Source organism: Nomascus leucogenys, chromosome 15 (genome assembly GCF_006542625.1).
Source record: "Nomascus leucogenys isolate Asia chromosome 15, Asia_NLE_v1, whole genome shotgun sequence".
In the NCBI taxonomy this organism is placed as follows: Eukaryota; Metazoa; Chordata; class Mammalia; order Primates; family Hylobatidae; genus Nomascus; species Nomascus leucogenys.
The window spans coordinates 29,077,346-29,096,995 of record NC_044395.1 but is presented as its reverse complement, the minus strand read 5'-3'; the positions used below and the strand labels follow the sequence as shown (position 1 = coordinate 29,096,995).

The 19,650-nt window shown below is 33.7% G+C and overlaps 1 protein-coding gene across 6 annotated transcripts in view; it reads left to right on the top strand.

The window, feature by feature from the left end:
- GRIA4 (glutamate ionotropic receptor AMPA type subunit 4) overlaps nt 1-19,650 on the top strand; it is a 380,722-nt gene that overhangs the window by 311,732 nt on the left and 49,340 nt on the right. For all 6 annotated transcript variants that reach the window (XM_030829275.1, XM_003253075.3, XM_003253074.3 and 3 more), the window contains exons 11-13: nt 5,788-5,994; nt 11,445-11,815; nt 13,786-13,984. In XM_030829275.1, coding sequence (XP_030685135.1) covers nt 5,788-5,994; nt 11,445-11,815; nt 13,786-13,984 — 777 coding nt within the window. The remainder of the gene's footprint in view (nt 1-5,787; nt 5,995-11,444; nt 11,816-13,785; nt 13,985-19,650) is intronic.

Genomic DNA, 19,650 nt, shown 5'->3' with positions numbered 1-19,650 from the left:
TTAAATATAATGTAGTGTTAGCTTTTATGGCTGTTGAAAGTTATTTTTTCTTGTAACAGTGTTGTATATCTACAATGTGATTTTCATTTTAATAGGGAATTTACTCTACCTGAATATAATCATACTGAATATACCACAGCAAAATCTAATAGAAAATAAAATTAATATCATCATTTTTATCTTTAAGCCTTGTTGACTAAAAATTTTATGAAATCAATAAAATTTATAAGACTATGACCATATTGATTTAACTTTTTGTATTAAAAGTAATCATTTCTGCAAATAACCCAAAGAAGCCAAATCTATTCCATGTGGTTTGGATAAATACAGCAATTGAGGGAAAAGCAGTTTACAGTAGATCTTGGGAGAAGGGAGGGTGGTGTTTTCCTCTGTAATCTTACTACTTTCTTGGCTATTGAACTCTCTGGAAAAGGGGAGATAATACAGGGATGTTTCAGACAAGCTCCTTTTTTTCCCAAAGCTTTACTACTGAAGTCAAGAGATGCTTATGATGTATTGCTCAACTACAAAGATATTTCTTACCATCTCATGAACACAACAATCCTTTAGGCAAATTTTCCATAAAACCAAATTTATTCACTCCAGTATCAGAATTATGTTACAAACCTAAAAGCAATTACCCTTATCACACATGATCTTTCTGGAGGTTACTTTTTGTACTTTTTATAAGATGTTTGATATTTTTTCTTCTCTATGTAAAATTCTATAGATGCACTATACATATATATGTGCATTATAATAACATACACATGCATATTTATATAAAATGTATTTTATATATATACATACATACAGAAAATTAAAATGTATTTTCTTCCTTATACCAAATATTAATTTTCCTATTTCCCATACATCACTCACTGAAGAGCTTATAAATCAGTTAGTTTTTAAATAATTTTGGCTAAATTTAAATTTTTTCAGCCATTAGATTTACTCATTTTTTTTCTGAATTGAATAATATTATCTTAAGTTTCACTTTTAAGAATTTTATCCATGGGATAAGTTATCTACATCCATTAAGATTTTTTGGAGAAAACCAAATATCCACATAGGAGACAACATTGGTTAACACTGATCTCATTATTTTAACAACTTTCAATAGTAATTGTAATAATTATATTTGTGATGTTTAGAAAATTTTGAAGCCTTTCTAAGAAATATTTTGTTTCAGTAGTTCCACTTTTGCTAAATACAAATAATCCAGAAAAATTTCCTTGGTAGGAAAATTATATTTTATTGATTAAAAATCATCTTAATCAATTTACATAAATACTTTCATAAGCAAGCCCTAATGTAGCAGCTTTAAACAGAGAGTGATTTCTTTCCTGAAAAGCAGAGCAGATGTAGAACCCCATTCATTAGAGAAACTATCTTAATATACAACTCATATTCACTAAGAAGTAATGCATTTTAAATAACTTTTAAGAAATTACTGTCCTGCAAAGCACAGTAGTTGATAATAATCATGGCAGGTTGTATACATAAGACAGAAAAAAGAAGTTACTCTATCCTTCTGATCATTCCATTTTTATTCAAAATTGAACACTTGGGAATTCATAAGGCTGTTTTACAAAGATACCCCACAAACCCTCCTTAATAATTTGCCAGAATTTATTTATTATATTGAAAAGATTTTGTATTTTCTTCCCCCATAGTAGCCCCCAAACTTTGTATTAACTCTAATATGAAGTGTTTGAGGAGCTACTTGCAGACAACTTATCAGATTGAGCATGGGGGAAATGAGGAGGTTGGGCGAATGTTGAGTATTTGCTACTCTTTTGGACTTGACGTGAAAGGAAAGCAAAGCAAAATGAAACACAGTCAAAGAAACAGCAGAGCTAAGCAACCATGAGAGACATTGTTCAAGGAAAGCCTAGCCGTTCTCTCCTTTAAACCTCCTCACCTCCCTGGGTGCAATCATGTCATTTCTCTTATGCTGTCTGCATCACTCATCTTGAATCTCAGTAATTGTTTATGCCCCTGGATGGGCAAAAAGTCTAACTACATTTCTAATCAACATCTGCAGTAAGCTGAAGCCTTTTCTAGTCTTTGTTGGTTTGCTTGGCAGGAAAACAATGACCTGATGGACCCCTGCTGTCCAAAATAAAAAAGAAAGAAAAAACTGAGAAAATGAAAGAAGACATTAGATAAATATTTTACTCAAATAGACATGGGCCTGCTTCAGAAGAGATAACCTAGCACTTGTTAATATTTACTTTCCTTTAGAAAACCTGAATCAGAATTTCTAATAAAATTACTTTATAAAGTTACTACTATTTAGGAAACACTGATAGGCCAGGATATCTTTGTATTTATTTACTGCCTTCTATATGCCAGACACTATGAGAATACATTGAAAGGTTTTTATTTACACTGTTTACATAGATCATATGAAGAATTTCATTAAATGAATTTCATAAAAATGCAGAAATGCATTTCTTTAATCTTGTTCCCTTTCTCATTAAGTCATATGAAATCTCAACTAATGGCATATAGTTTCATAAATGCAGTAAGCGCTTCAAAATTTTCCAGATATTTCATTAAGTCATATGGAATCTCAATTAATTGCACATATTTTGATAAATGAAATAGCTTCAAAAATTTCCAGATATTTTAAAATGTAGGATCGGCCAAGCGCAGCGGCTCACACCTGTAATTGCAGCACTTTTGGAGGCCGAAGCAAGTGGATCACTTGAGGCCAGGAGTTCGAGACCACCCTGGCCAACATGGTAAAATCCCATCTCTACTAAAAATACAAGAATTAACCGGGAGTGGTGGTGTGCGCCTGTAATCCCAGCTACTTGGGAGGCTGAGGCAGGAGAATCGCTTGAACCCGGGAGGTAGAGGTTACAGTGAGCCGAGATCACACTACTACACTCCAGCCTGGGTGATAGAGCACAGCTAGACTGTCTCTCAAAAACAAAAACAAAACAAAATATCAAAATATAGGGTCAGTTCCCACCTCTTTCACTTGTTAGTTCTGTGAAATTGAACAACTGGCTTAACCTCCCTGAGTCTTCATTGTCCCATCTGCAAAATAGGAAATGCCTACTTCAATGTGCCAGTGTCAAAAGTAAATGAAAAGACATGAAGAACTTTACATTGTGCCCGATACATAGTAAGCACTAAATAAGTAAGAGCTACTATTGTTTTTCACTACTCTATATATATATATATATTTTTTTTTTTTTTTTTTTGAGACAGAGTCTCGCTCTGTTGCCCAGGCTGGAGTGCAGTGGTGCTATCTTGGCTCACTGCAAGCTCCACCTCCCAGGTTCATGCCATTCTCCTGCCTCAGCCTCCCGAGTAGCTAGGACTACAGGTGCCCGCCACCATGCCTGGCTAATTTTTTGTATTTTTAGTAGAGATGGGGTTTCACCGTGTTAGCCAGGATGGTCTCGATCTCCTGACCTCATGATCCACCCGCCTCGGCCTCCCAAAGTGCTGGGATTACAGGCGTAAGCCACCGCGCCCAGTCTACTACTATATTTTATTATTGTTCCTCACATCTTATACTCCTTTGCCATTATTACAAAAAAATTATAGTGACTTTGATTGCAGAGAACAAGGGGCATACTTTACTTATTTTTGTGTCCCTATCACCCAGCAAACTGACTGGCACACAGTAGCTGCTTAATAAATGTTTGATTAAATAACAAATATGTAGCTTTTATTGAAGTAAATTGTTCATTATATAATGTAGAGGGTATTTAGCAAATTAGATTATAAATACTAGCTAGAGAAACTTGCACACACAAGCTAATACAGTAATATATGTACTTGAGTAAAAAAATTCATGTGTTCAAATATTGCAGACACTTGTGAATTGATCTTCAACCATAGTACCAAATGGAGCCTTTGCTATACCCCTTTTGAAAAACTCTTAAACTTGTTACACTTATAGATAATAGTTGTACAGCCATTTCAATCTGAATTTAAGCATTTTACATATATGTGGCTCTTGCTTTTTTCTAAGTACTCTTCCATATTTTAAAAAGGTTATTGTAAAAAAAAAAGAGAAAACGTAAGAATTAGCTCCTAATAACTATTAATATTTTATTGCATATTTTAGAAAATAATAATGCTTCACAACAATTCACCAATTTTATAACCCCAACCACAATTCACCAATTTTAAAACCACATTTGCTAACCTCTTTATATTTTCACAATGTTTTCCATAAACTACTGCATAATTTTCATCTATCTAAAGAAGAGGCAATTGGTTGCCTTACTTTTATGTGTGGAAGAACTTTTTACCCGATTCCAGGGTTAGAATATTCATCAAATTCAAAAAGGTTGGAGATTTCTGGGTCATTTGGCTGTGCCAACCTAAGGCAGGATTTAAGAACACAGTAGAAGGACCAATCCTGGACAACTGCCCACTGTAGAATTATTTAGGGCATCTCTATGAGAAAATAAAATGTCCTATAATTCACATGTTTTATTAAATTTTTAAAAGGGGTTCTACATTTATGAAGTACTTAAAAACAAAATCAGAATTAGTGTAGGTTGCCATGTTATTCATGCAAAGTAAATTACCTTCTATTGTAGAGTTTTAAGAGCAAATTCAACTTCCCCAATTATGAATTTTCTGGGGAAAAAAGGAAAGACTTTTATGAGAGATTACCAAAAAAAGTTACCGTACAATTTTATAAAATATGAATACATTATCTCAATAATGTTGTAGCCAAAGGTGGTCACTCCTTCTCTGTAAATGACTGGAAAAACTAAGATGTGACCAAGGACTCTCTCCACATTATGTGTTCACCAGGTCTATCTTTGGTTGGTGGCTTTAGGTGCCACTTACAAAATCAAGTGCTTTTTGCTAAAATGTCTCTTTAGTGCATGTCTTTTAATGGTTTGGTTTAAGGGTGTGTGTGTGTGTGTGTGTGTATGTGTGTGTGTGTAACTGAAAACTGTCCAGTAATTATTAGCCACTGATAAACTTTTTCATTTTATCAGGATTTTCACCATAATTATTCATCAAATTTTCTGTTTCACTTGCTTAGAAAACTAAATGGGAATATCACCTCAAGTGTATGCTCATTATAACTGGAGGAAAATTATCAGCATCACTAAGGAAATGTTTTATAATATAATTAAATTTCATGCAGCACAAACCATACTTAAAGCCAAAATATTGGACAACATTAGGAAAGCAGATTTAATGCAAATAACTATTTAAGAATTTTTAAACTATTAATTCATTTTTTTCTTTGAATGATAGTGTACCAAGTGCCTGTTCTGAGAAAAGCATCTTGCCAAACACTAGAGATCAAATAAAAATGATGTAACCTTTTTCTTAAAGGAAGTCACAGTTGAATGTGACTAAATAAGATGCAGAATATGGAAACCTGTGACCTTGAATTAGTCTTTTATTAGGTGAAGCTGACTACTGAATAGTCTTTAATTTCATGAAATATTTTAGAAATACTCATTTCATTGCCAAAGAATATAATTTATGCTTCTTTAGATAATTATTAACTGACACTTCTCCCATCACAGTCATAGTGTTAGGTTTTTAATACTTAATCCAATGGAAATTTAAAGATTTCAGTTTTAGTATCCAATGCAAAGCAATTTAATCTCTTGTAAGCATACTTATATATTCATCTGTTTTATTATTGACTTCTAGCTACACAAAATCAGTATGTGTACCAATACTAAATACAATCTTCTGTCAAATTCTGAAATTGGAAAGTTACATGAAGTTTTTCAAATGTTTTATAATTTCTCCTTTACAGTTCTACTTCTCTCATTATAGGAATCCCCATATGTTATGTACAAGAAAAATCATGAAATGTTTGAAGGAAATGACAAGTATGAAGGATACTGTGTAGATTTGGCATCTGAAATTGCAAAACATATTGGTATCAAGTATAAAATTGCCATTGTCCCTGATGGAAAATATGGAGCAAGGGATGCAGACACAAAAATCTGGAATGGGATGGTAGGAGAACTTGTTTATGGGGTAAGCAAATCAACTTATTGAAGAATTTATTTACATATACCTGAAACTTCTTTTCTCTTGGGCACATAACAATTTTTAAATGTCTGTTACTGTTTAATTTGCAGCTACATTCCAAGAGGCATATACAGTGTTTAAATCTTTCTCTATTTTATTAATAATGCAATCCACAAACAATGAGAAAAACTGACACTTGATAAGACCAAAATCAGAAAGAAGATAAAAATTCAGAATATGAAATCCTAGTTTTTTTAATTGACTTCAGGATCTGGAGTGACTATTCTTTTAAGTTTGATGCTGCCATGTATAGAACTACAAAACAAATATAATAGTAATCTTGTATTTGATAACCATAGGAACAGGTTTCCTTCAACAATATAAAGGTGGTTGTTATTTTAGATAGTTATTTATACCTCCATTGTTTGTAATTACTCATAGATATCTTTTAAGTAATTGGTGAGGCAATCACTATATTACTTTATCCTCTATTAAATATTCATCAATAATGTCAAATTCTTACAATTCTGCTGAACACAGTAAATTTAAACTTTATGCAGTGCCATCATTTTTTATACTAGTATACATAGCAAAACACAAAAGCCAGAATTTATTCCAAAGTGGGCCTCACATGAAAGCATGTTATGCGCCTCCCTTGAGTGTACTTGATATTGAGTGTACGCATTCATAGCTGAGGGCAAATACAGCATAAATGTTCCTGCCCGAATCAGAGCAATATCAAGATCAATGTCTTCAGCTACCACTGCAAAATGTCAAAATCAAACTGGCAATTATCATATGCTATTGATAGCACAATATTTCAGAAGTCTGGAAACCAAATCCATAGCTCGTAGGAAACTCTATTAATCGAGTAACCAAGAAAGTAACATATACTTGAAATGTAACATGAAATTTCCTAAAAGCCAACTTATATTTCACCTTCAAAATGTACTCTGATTAATCCTCACAAGACCCCTTTGAAATGGAGAATTACACAGAGTCATCTTCTTCAGAAAACAATAAAGATAGAAAGATTTAGAACATAACTGAAGTCCTAGGAGGGACTCACTTTCCAAGCCAGAACTGCAATTCACCAGTTTCATGATTATGCATCTTGCCTTTTAGACCATGAAGCAATGAACATTCTTTGCACAGTACAGTAAAGTAGCTAAAACCTCTGCAGAATGAGGAAATTGTTTGACATTATGAAGCAATTGGTTAGTTTTATATCCATAGGAAAGAATTGCTGACTGCTTAGGTGACCCTAAATGAGAAAAAAAAATGCAGTTTAAAAAAATAGCAAAATCTATTTTACCACAGAGTTCACTGACTGTTTCATATTGAGCTTTAAATTCCAAAGGAAAAGAGTTTCTAAAGCATTTCTTCTTTGGTTAACATTTTAAACTTTTGATACAGTAAGCATACCTTAGATGTTAACATTATCGAAGTTGTTAGAACTACTGTAATTCATTCCCATTAGAAAACACTCTTGAAAATTTCATCTCAAAAAAAACATACTTGGATTACCAGTTAGTTACGAACAGCATAACTGAATGGGAGTTACTTTCTAGGGCATTTGTCATACATCTCTTCTCTGGAGTCCCTACCCACCGGGCAGCCCAGACTCACTCTTTTGCAAGTGTTCTGACAACATTTCATTCAGGGCAAATTGTTTAAATAATGAAAACAAAGGATATGAAGAGAGTAGCATAATTAGCGAAAAAGTTATGTCAGTGCTCTACATGTCACAATAACAAAAAGTCCCAAAGTTATGCAGTTCTCAAAGAGACAAAAGATAACATAATGGTTATTAATATCATATTCATATTCATTCCTCAGCCAGTCTGCAAGTAGTTAGACTCCAATCTCTGATGCTTGAGTTGTCCACTCTTTTCCCAAAAGGAATCTTCTTCCAGGTCTCTTACACACTCCACAGTCTAGGTACTTTCCATTTTGGTGTCTGCAAAGTCTATACTTGTTTCTCAATGTATTTTTTGTTTTCCTACTGCAAACACATACATGAGTGCCTGGTTCCCAGGGACCTAGGTAAAACTAAATCCATTCTCTTCTATAGAACAAAGCCTATTATGTCTAGATGATTAACTTTGCAAAGTTATTAAATTTGGATTCACTATATTTTTTTACTTTACTCCTTGCAAACTTTGTTGCTATAATTGTAATGAACAGATTGTCTGTGAAACATTTACATGTTATCCAACACACCATGTGTGAGACCCAGAAGCCCAGAACCTCTCTCACACTCAGGGCTTTTTGCTACCATGCCTGTACACTAAAGCCAGTTCACCCTGATTTCCTGCAGTGTGCTGCTTCAGGGTCATCTCCTGGGCCTCTACCACACTTGGGGTGTGTGTGTGTGTGTGTGTCTGTGTGTGTGTGTGTGTGTATGTTTTAGTCCAAGGGAATAATTCTCAAAGCACATCCCATGGTCCACTAGCACCAGAATTACCTGTGGAGACATTTTATACACTCAATTTTGGGAATTACTGAGAGGTCATGAAACAACACACATGCAACATCCCGGATGTTGGCAGAGGAAGGCCCATGCGTAACCTATCTCTACTAGTCTCTTTCTAGACTCTCACATATCTCTAACTTTTTGAAAGTGTCCCTCATTGGACATGGATGTCACCACTTTCATCCAATGTTCACTTTCTATGGTACTTAGTTTTCTGTTCAGAAAACACCTGTATTTCTTTTCATGTGTCTTTTTAAGGCTTCTTCCCTCACTAGTGGGAACTTGTGTAAATTAAAAATTTCAGAAGATACCTCACAGAACAATGTAGTATGTGAAAGGAGGCATTTCAAGTAAGTGAAAAGATGTGTTATTTATTTATTCCTGTTGGTACAGGAGGATGACTACTTGGAAAATTAACAATTTTCTAACACTTCATTATGGAAGATACCAAAAAGTGATAGGAGAATTATAGGTACTAGAATAAAATATATAATATTGATAGGAAAATGATTTTTCTAAAACATGAAACCAAAGGCTGAAAACACACACACACAAATAATTTTATATGGCTACGACAAAGTTTAAAACCTATGTATTGCAAGAAAAGACCTTGAATGAAGTTATGGAAACAAAACAATTGATGATTAGGGAAAAGAACTGCAACATATATGGGAAATAAAAGTGAATATTTTAAATATATTTTAAAGTGCTCACAAATTAGGAAGTAAAAAAATGAATACTCAGTATGGAAAAGTGGGGGCAGATTATGACAGTAATACATAAAAGAACAAGTAGCTATTTGTTTTATCATAACAAATTCAAATTAGTACAAGGAGATCTAATTTCCTTCCAGAAAATTGGTGAAGACAAATAAACAGCGCTTTTCTGAGGTTTAAGACTGAACATGCCTTTACATAGTGCTGGGGACAGTAGAAATTTGCATAATCTTTCTGGAGAAAAGTTGGGCAAAGAACATTATGAGCATTAAAAAGATTATTACTGTTTAGACTGGCTATTCCATTTATAAAAAGTTATCTTAAATAATTAAAGCACGTGTTAGGATTTGTCCTCAAGATGTTCACAGCTTCACTGTTTTAAATTTTGTAAAACTGGAAACAATATGAATATCCCTCAGACTTAAAAAATGGTTGAATACATTTTGACATTTTCCCAATAAAGCATTTGCAATCATTAAAACTTACTTTTAACTTGTATACTAAAATGGAAAAGTGTTCATTATATTATTTGAGAAGAGAAAAAGAATTGTAAGATGTAATGTTCTACATTATTCCCTTTTAAAAGAAATTAAAAATACTCTTCATAGAACAAAGTCTTTCAGAGTATATAGAAAGAAAAAACAAGAGTAGGTGATGGGAATACAGATAACGTTTCCTAATGGGCTGGGTCACACCAATAAAATAATTAAAATATGCCAATTTTTCTACAGCTAGTTCACATATCACTTATGTAACAAAAATTATACACATAATGATAGCTATGGGGAAAATAATAACCTTCCAGCAATGGTCTGACTCTTGTATATATGGCCTTTTATGATGTAAACAAAGCTTATTCCCTCTTGAAGGCATATGTGGTCAATTCTCAGTCACCCAGGGAGACGTGACTAAAACGTACCTTCCCCATTCTAACCCCTCAGTTGCCCTTGTCGCAAGCCCTTGGCCACTGTATAGAACCAAGAGCCTGAGGATATGTAAGAGTCATTGCAAGAGTGGCAGCCTCTATGTAAGAATTTGTGTGTCTGAGCATGTTTTTGATTCCATTTTAATGTCAAGTATATTCCTTTTAAAATAAATAATCAAAACTCCCTTTTATTTGTAGATCATGTGACAGTTTAGTTTTCACACTACACTTGATTTCATTTGATTTTAGAGGTGGGATGATTTACACTCTACACCTTATTTCACTTGATTCTAGAGCTGGTAGTGATGTAACAGAAGCAGCCCAGATTCAAATCCCAGAGCTGCCATGATGTGTGAATCCCCTTTCTCTGAGTCTCAGTTTCATCATCTAGACAATGATAAACATACGATTCTTATGAGGACTAAAAGAGAAGCTATTCAAAATATCAGCATCAGATCAGCATCAGCCACAGAATCTCCCAATAAATGCTCACTATTACCTTATTAAGGCTTCCAATAAATAATCACAATAACGTTATGAGGTAAACAGGGAAAAAGTATCCTTATTTTATAGTTGTAGAAACAAGCTCAGAAAAATTGCTCAAAATCACAGAACTCTGAAAATGGAGGCTAGTGCCTTATGATTATAATACCTGAGAAATGAATCTACTGTTTTTCAAAATCTCTTTTTTTAAATAAAGGTAAAGAAATCAAAATATGTGTATAGCCAGAAATAAATGCCCATTTCCAGATTTTTGTGTGTGTGTTGAATTGGAAAATATTGTCAAACAACGGATTTTCTTTTATCATACTAGCACAGGCTTTATGATCTGTTTTCTCATAGCTGGAAAGGAATAAAAAAGAAAAGACTGTTTGAAATTTGCAATTCATAATATTAAGGGATGGCCAAGTAATGAATCAGTGGCAATGCTCCAAATGAAACAGAAAAGGCTGCAACATAGCAGCATTCCTGGCCACGAAATTCACAAATTCAGCCATATGGAAAGACTGTCAAGTCTCCTCTGCACTGTCCCAGATCCTTAAAGACTAATACAGTAATTTGAGTTCAAGTTATTTTTGCTTATCCACTCTTTCTCTTTTTTCTATCCTTTAATCTAATTACTGGAACCTATAAAAATGTTTTATGCAATTTAAGTTATATCTTATGAAAAAATTACTATTCATTTTTGTACCTATCACTAGGCTTATATATTGTTGGCACTTCAAAAATAAATGTAGAATAAATGCATGACTGGTTAGCTTTAAATGGATCATTCCAGTGCTAATTGCTTCATGAAATTCATTAACCTATGTGTCTCCATGTGTTTTTTCTCTTATAGAAAGCAGAGATTGCTATTGCCCCTCTGACAATCACTTTGGTACGAGAGGAGGTCATTGACTTTTCTAAGCCCTTCATGAGTTTGGGCATATCTATCATGATCAAAAAGCCTCAGAAATCCAAACCAGGAGTGTTTTCCTTCTTGGATCCTCTGGCCTATGAGATTTGGATGTGCATAGTCTTTGCCTACATTGGTGTCAGCGTGGTCTTATTCCTAGTTAGTAGATTTAGTCCATATGAGTGGCACACAGAAGAGCCAGAGGATGGAAAGGAAGGACCCAGCGACCAGCCTCCCAATGAGTTTGGCATCTTTAACAGCCTCTGGTTTTCCCTGGGTGCTTTTATGCAGCAAGGATGTGACATTTCACCCAGGTTAGTTTCAAATCTCTTAAGTTCTTCACTGATTTCCCAGTAATTCTAAATGTTGTGCAAATTATCTCTCTACATGTTCTTTTCCTGAAGACAGAGGACTATTTGAAACACAGAAAAAAGACTTGCAATTCCCAAATAGCAATTTCTTCCAAGTTAGCACAAAATGTGGATATATTATAAACATTAACTTTCTCAATAGCAAAGAAACTATGCAATCCATCAGAACTCTCAAAAATCATTTAGTATTAATATTTCATTCATTGGTTTGACAAATGGAAACTGGAACCTAAATTGTAGAATAGGAATTCATTTCCATTTTGTTTCCTTTTAAAAAACAAATACTTTTGCTATTATTGCAACTTTTTTGTATTATTGTTGTTGTTGCTCATTTTCAGAAATTAATGTTGGACTTAATTCTCATCTCACATAGCTTAAGGGAGATGCCTGGAACCTGAGTCAACATAGTAGGTACCAGATATACATTGTTTTCTATAGCAATGCATAAATTAGCTAAGCAATAGGCAAAAAGCCAACCATGCAAACACTATGCTAGTTTTATGGAAATGTTTTTCCATATCTGTGGAGACATGGCTCCCTTCCTTTGGATACCACTAAGATATCATTTAACCATTATATTCACCAAAAATGCAGGCTTCTTTTGCAAGAAAAAAATACCTTATTTTTCTCATAGAGAAAGTAGCTGAAGGTATGAGAAGAAAAGTACTTACTTTAATTGTTGACTATATATTAGCATCACAAATATAAGGATTTCTTTCTTTTTAGAAATGTATGCTTTCTCAAAAAAGAGGCATTTTGGGCACAATGCAATTTGTGTTTCTTAAGACCTAGGAAAATTATAAATATGTTTAAATTCCAATAACATAGGAATCTGACTTGAAAACTTTCAATTAATGAACTAAAAAGAAATCAAAGTAAGTCAAGCAATGGTTTTTAAAAGCCAGGATTAAGCAAATATTAAGTTAAACCCAATAGGTGTCTCCTTTATAATAGCAAGTATTATAATAAGGGAGTGTTTTAACTTTGGAAATGCTATGAAAAATATGAAATCATTCTTCAAGTTTTAAAACAAATGTTTTACAACAATTTGCCCCAGGAATTTTAAGTAGTTTGATGGTTACAATAAGTGAGTTCAATGATGAACATTCTCTGGATTTTTTTACTCACCCCCTTCTCACATTTGCTCTGCCCTCACACTCACCCACACATCCTTGATACCAGAGAAAGAGTGAAGAGAGAAGATCGTATACGTGTGTAAAGATACTTTGAGGACATGGTCCAACCTCCACTTAGCTCAGGAATGGACTATCAAGCAAACAAACAAAAAAAGCCTCAACTATGGTCACTTCGAGACCAATTCTAGACCCTCATCGGGTCCAATCTCACCTTGGCCTACATCCCATCATCCTGGGAGGGCTCTGACTGAAGGTAAAAACAGGTTATTTCCTTTAGTCTCAGAAAGGTATCTACCAACTTGCTTCAAATCTAAGACTGCAGTCACTGTTCATATGTATTGCTAATTTATGGTACCACAAAGAGAGAAACAATGCTGCCAGTTAAGCCATGATACTATATTTTATCTCACCAACCACAGGCTGCATCCTAATTTCAGAGATGGTAAGAAATGAGGGCAGGAGAGTATTAATGAATTCAACTAAGTATTCCCCTTGCACAGCTGAAGAAAAGCTATTAAGTTTTACATTTCTGCCATTTTCTTTAAACAATAAAAAGGAAATGGTTGTCATATTTTCAGTGGCATTTATATATTAAATACATCATAGAAGACATCAGATTACACAGAAATCTAGAATCATTCTTGAGCAGACTCTCAGAAAATAAAACAATACTTGCAATTGTTATTTTTAAATATGCATGGTGAATTGATGGTATTTCTTTTCTTTCTCTATGTTGGTTAAAGAAAGGAAAATGTGCATTATTTTATCCATGTTTAGATCCCTCTCAGGTCGAATTGTTGGAGGTGTTTGGTGGTTCTTTACCCTCATCATTATATCATCTTATACTGCTAACCTCGCTGCTTTCCTGACGGTTGAGCGAATGGTCTCTCCCATAGAAAGTGCAGAAGACCTAGCCAAACAAACAGAAATTGCCTATGGAACACTGGATTCAGGGTCAACAAAAGAATTCTTCAGAGTAAGTTAAGGGAAAAACTAAAAATGAAATGTTTATCATTTTGAAATTCAGGCAATTTTTCCAACAATTATACCATCGGCTTTAGCTATTATAAGGCTTACAAACACAATAGTAATAGCTATGTTTAAGGCTAGTACTTCCAACTGGATTTTATAATCACTTTAATTTGCAAAAGGTAATTGACTTACTCATATTGCAAGAGGAACACTCTCTAAGGAATAGTAACTATGAAAAGGTAATTAAAACAACTATATAACATAATTTATCCAAAACATTCCAGTGTTGATAATGCTATGATAATACTGGATCTGGTAAGATTGGATTTATGTATGCTTTTGGGCTGAGAGCATAAAAATGAAAACTTGACTTTTGAAGAATACATTCAACTTGCTGCGTTTGAAACACAAAACCTTAATTGCAGATTATACTACTTATGTGAGTTATATTATTCTATAACCTATTCTGTAACAATGAACTTCACAGCAACATATTTGCTTTCTCACAAGGTAATAACAGCAAGAATTTTTCCATTCTAGGCACCTCTCTAGACATTGTATGGCATTTAGTTTGTGCTGATTTCTCTGCTTTGCAGATAAAAATTTTCCAACTGATATAATTGTATTACATATATGGATACATGTATAATTGCATTATATATATGGATGTAACTGCATTGCATGTCCCTTTGACCTTCCACCGGAACAACAGAGGTTTTTATTTTAGTTTTTTTTAGTGTTTGTTCCATTATGGGGATGAATTTTTTTTATCAAAAAACCCTTTTTCTATTCTCTTTAAATCCAGAGCTATACACTTGGTAATGTCTGACAACAGATAGGCATTCATTTTGTGACTTCAAAACCCCAAAATTAAAAAGTTGCCAGAGTGACATTTTTATGAATATCGAACCAGGTAAAAATGAACACATTTTATATTTATGTCAATTGTTTAAACACTAGAATATTTAGTAGTATAGAAGACAGAACATATATTTTATTACTTTCTAAGCTTTTGTGTGAAAGTAATAATACTTTGTTCGTGCCTACATACAGCACTTGAGAGATTACATTTCCATTTTAAATGAATTTATTTATAATCTTCTCACTCAATTCAGCTTAACAATTATAAACAACAAAATGTGCTACTCCTTAGGCCAGCTTTAACTTTTGTATACTTGAATTTCTGTAAGATATTTATCCTTTTTAAAGAAAACTTGATTATAGTATCCTAATATACTTTAGATGTTTACATAATATCATATCAAGAGCAAATCACTCAAAAACTCAAACTCATCCTTGAGCATTGTTTAGAAAAGAAACCAGACAATGAACAATGTACTTGTCAACAATTTGGAGTATTATTAGGTATAATCTAAAATGTATAAGTTAATTACAAAACACTTATAGATTTTCTTAAACCTGTAAGTAATATTCATGACAGTAGATTTGATTAACAATAGTCTATGGATAAACTTGATTAAACAAACTTTTTTAACTTACCTAGCACATCCCTATTTCTACAGCTTAATAATAGAAACATTACTACTTTAATGTATTTCAGCAGAATTTCAGTACCGTGCTGCTGGTTTATAACTGCTCCCATCCATAAGTAAGCAGGTAAAATTTAATGATTTCGCCTAAAAATTACTATGTATATGCACTAAAATAAAATACAAGTTTGTGCAATCATTTGCACTTTACTGAAAATTTTTGACTGTCATTTAAATAAAGACATTATTTGCAGGCTCATCATTCCGCCTTGAGTGATAAAGGGAAGAAGAAATGCTATACTGATTCCCTGAAAATATTTCAGAAGTAACTCATTGTAAAGCTCTTTAGCATTAAGCACACTGAAAATGTTTATTTCTAATCTTTATAAAGTTAAAAATGCCTAAATTCAAAGAACTGGTGAGGTAGATAAGAGAATATATTAAAAGAAATACAAGAATGGGGAAACCTGCTTCCTAGATTTATAGTCTTCCATACAAACTGCAAGCACCATTCCTTGTTTCCTTTCTCTCCAACCCAACTTCAGTTTTTAAATTGGAAGATTTTTATAATATAGGTATTTATTGTTGCAGAACATTCCGAACTCTAATGGGACAAGAAAATAATTTCCCCTGGCAGCACGCTTTCAGGAATGCATAAATTTGGGTTCTTTGATAAAAATCTCATTCATTTCCTACCCTGTTTGCTTCCCTCCTCTCCCATACATGTTGACCTGGTTTAAATAAACCATTTGTCTGATGGGCTGAGGAAACCAGAATGTGAAGGGTATTTTTGTACCTTTCAAAATAATTTTCTCATAGGAACGCAATAATGGTACATCTATCAGCTCCACTAGGCTGCCTCAGGCAATGACCTATACTCAGTGCTTCAAAAAAAATGTCACAGTTATAATCAACTAAAAAAAGACTTAAGCCACAGGGGAAAACTACATCTGAATTCAACTGTTGCCTTGGTTTTGCCCCATTATGAAACTTTACATTCTTCATGTTTTGTGTGCCATGGTAAGCCTAAATGTAGAGGCATTTAAAGAGTCTGTACTTGTCACTTAATGCCAGCCTCGCTGTTTTGGTACTTTCACATTATTACACACCTGACTTAAACACAATGATTTTCATTTCAATACAGTTTTATCCTGTGCCTGTCTCAGTCATCAGTGAAATTGTGAATGCATAAATGATGCGCATTACTACCTCAGGGTTTATAATATTACCAAATAATGCATTGATGAGCTGTCACTAGAACATCAGTCTTGCCAAGTAAGCTACTAGAAGGGGAAAATAATTCACCGGATAGCAATGTAAACATTAACTATAACACATGACATTTGTACATCGTTTCTATTAGAAGCAGAAATGGTGGAATACTTAATTTAGGGAAAAATCAAAGGATAGCACATTCTTTTAATTGCAAGAATTGTTTTAAGCAATAAAACAGTGTTTTAGATCAGATAGTTACCCATGCTTCGAGTTTCACAATAAAGATGAAAAAAATCGATCTGAGATTACTTTTCTAATTTCAAAAAATAATGACTTCTATCTTTTCACTTCGCACACCCCAGTTTTTAAACAGATACTACAGTTGAAGGTTTTAAGGACTTAAATGTTCCTTTATCATTGTACTTGATATAGTGACACTTGATACAGAGACCTACTGAGCTTGCTGGATCTGCAGAAATTTTCTTCATTTTAGCCTGTCTCATCAAATTTATGAAAATTTGCTTGTCCTCACTCCTTAGCAATCACTCTCTTGCAGTCACAGATAAGGCACAAGGATATTACCTCCAGTCCTATGCCTCTCAATTCCCCCTCGTCCCTTTGTCCTGTGTATATGATCTTATCAGAATCAGATTTTCTAAAGATTAGCATGGTGACAAACCAGGCTAATTTCTTTTTTCAAAAACTTGCTTTTATCTTTCCATTTTATCTATATTTTTTCATTTCTATTGTACCTAAACCCTCTTATATTTAGCATAGCTACTCTGTGGATTCCTCTTTCTTCCAGATTTTAAAGGGATTAGTTCAACTTATTTTGCATTTAATGTATACATAATTCAATGTATTTAAACAAATGCAGCAGTAATTTTCCACATACTAATATATAGAAATGGACTATTAAAAAGTAAAATATACTTTATTCTTTTTAAAAAGATTTATTTGCTTTAATACTATGCTGCATTCTATAGTAAAGTGATCTCTACAAATACCAAACCCTAAAAACACACTTTTTCCATTTTGCTATGTTAGTTTTATTTAACTGTCCTATTCCTTTAATAAGCCACTTATTTGTAACTGGAAAATTGCCAGGTAATTAGCATGTTTTTCATATTCTTAATAAATTCCATAAAATAGTTCAATTAAAACAATATTCACACTGATTTTATTTCTTCTGTTTTCAATGTAGTGTACACAGTAAAGCATACAATGTATGTGGAGCTCTATACCTTTTTGGGTGAAACTCTCAAGTCAAGATTTAAATATATTTAAAAAGTAGTTATATGTTTAAAGGAAATTTACCAGTACTTCTCTAAAAATTGAAATTATCAATATAGATATTGAGGGACAACCTGTATCAAGTGATTCAGAGAGGTAATATTTTTCAGAACTTGTAAAATGAAAGTTTGTTCTCTGGAACAGAACTCTATTTTTAGAGATGGAATGAATGAAGCATGGCAACATGGCATTCCTAGTGGATTCTGTACTTGAGGGTTTGGAATCCAAGTAGTCATCTGTCCTGGAAGGACATAGAATCATTGAAATTTTCTAATATGAGGATTCTGTTGCCAGAAGTAACCTGTCATTGCCTAAATACACACACACACACACACACACACACACCAATCTTTATATCATGAGATATTTTTTCAAGTGTTAATAGCATAAAAAATTACAAAAAATACTAAAAGATGTCAATTTCCCACCTTGATATTTATCAACATTTGAATATAAGTTACCAGCCAGGTGTGGTGGCTCACACCTGTAATCCTAGCACTTTGGGAGGCCGAGGAGGTGGATTACCTGAGCTCAGGAGTTTGAGACTAGCCTGGCCAACATGGTGAAACCCCGTCTCCACTAAAAAATACAAAAATTAGCTGGATGTGGTGGCGGGTTTCTGTAATCACAGGTACTCAGGAGGCTAAGACAGGAGAATTGCTTGAACCTGGGAGGCAGAGGTTATAGTGAGCCAAGAGCATGCCACTACATTCCAGCCTGGGTGACAGAGCGAGACTCCATCTGCCCCCTCAAAAAAAAATGAATATAGTTACCATAAAATATCTTTTTCTTTGGTGTTCAAGTTTGCAAATCAGTGATTGTGTGGTTTATTAGTTAGGTTTATTGATTACTTATTTCCCAACTTATGAAATCAAAAATTTGAATCCCACTTTTATTCATTTATTTCTTTGTCCACCTGAATAATTTGTCTTTGCCCAGGTATTCAAGTTATATGTTGATTAGTAAAGAACTGCCTCTTGTTGAATTCTGTATTTTGGTAAACAAAGGAAGCTCAATGTAAATAAATGTACACACTAGTCAGCACTGAGCCTCACACAAAGACATAAGTCTGAATGAGGTCTTCATTTTTTTTGGATTCAGATACAAAATTGCAGCCCCTTGTTATTGAAAACAAATGCAGTTGCACCAGACAAGATTCAGGCTTTTCTTTTTTTTTTTTTTTCTTTTTTTTAGAGGGAGTCTCACTTTGTCACCCAGGCTAGAGTGCAGTGGTATGATCTTGGCTCACTGCAACCTCTGCCTCCCAGGTCTGAGCAATTCTCGTGCCTCAGCCCCCTTAGTAGCTGGGACTACAGGCATGTGCTGCTACGCCCAGCTAATTTTTGTATTTTTAGTAGACACGGGGTTTCACCATGTTGGCCAGGCTGGTCTTGAACTCCTGATCTCACATATTGAACTTTATGATCAGGTGATCCACCTGCCTCAAGCTCCCAAAATGTTGGGATTGCAGTCTGAGCCACGGCACCTGGCCAGTGCTTTTCTATATTATTAAATATATCTTTTGGAGACATTTGAGTTCACTAAAAATGTATGTGTGAATGAAAAATTTAATGCAAATGTAGACAACAAGAAAAAGGACCTGGGTAAATTAAGTAGTGAGAGTAATGTATTAATAAATAGAGCTCAAGTAGACAGAAGTAATTTACAAATA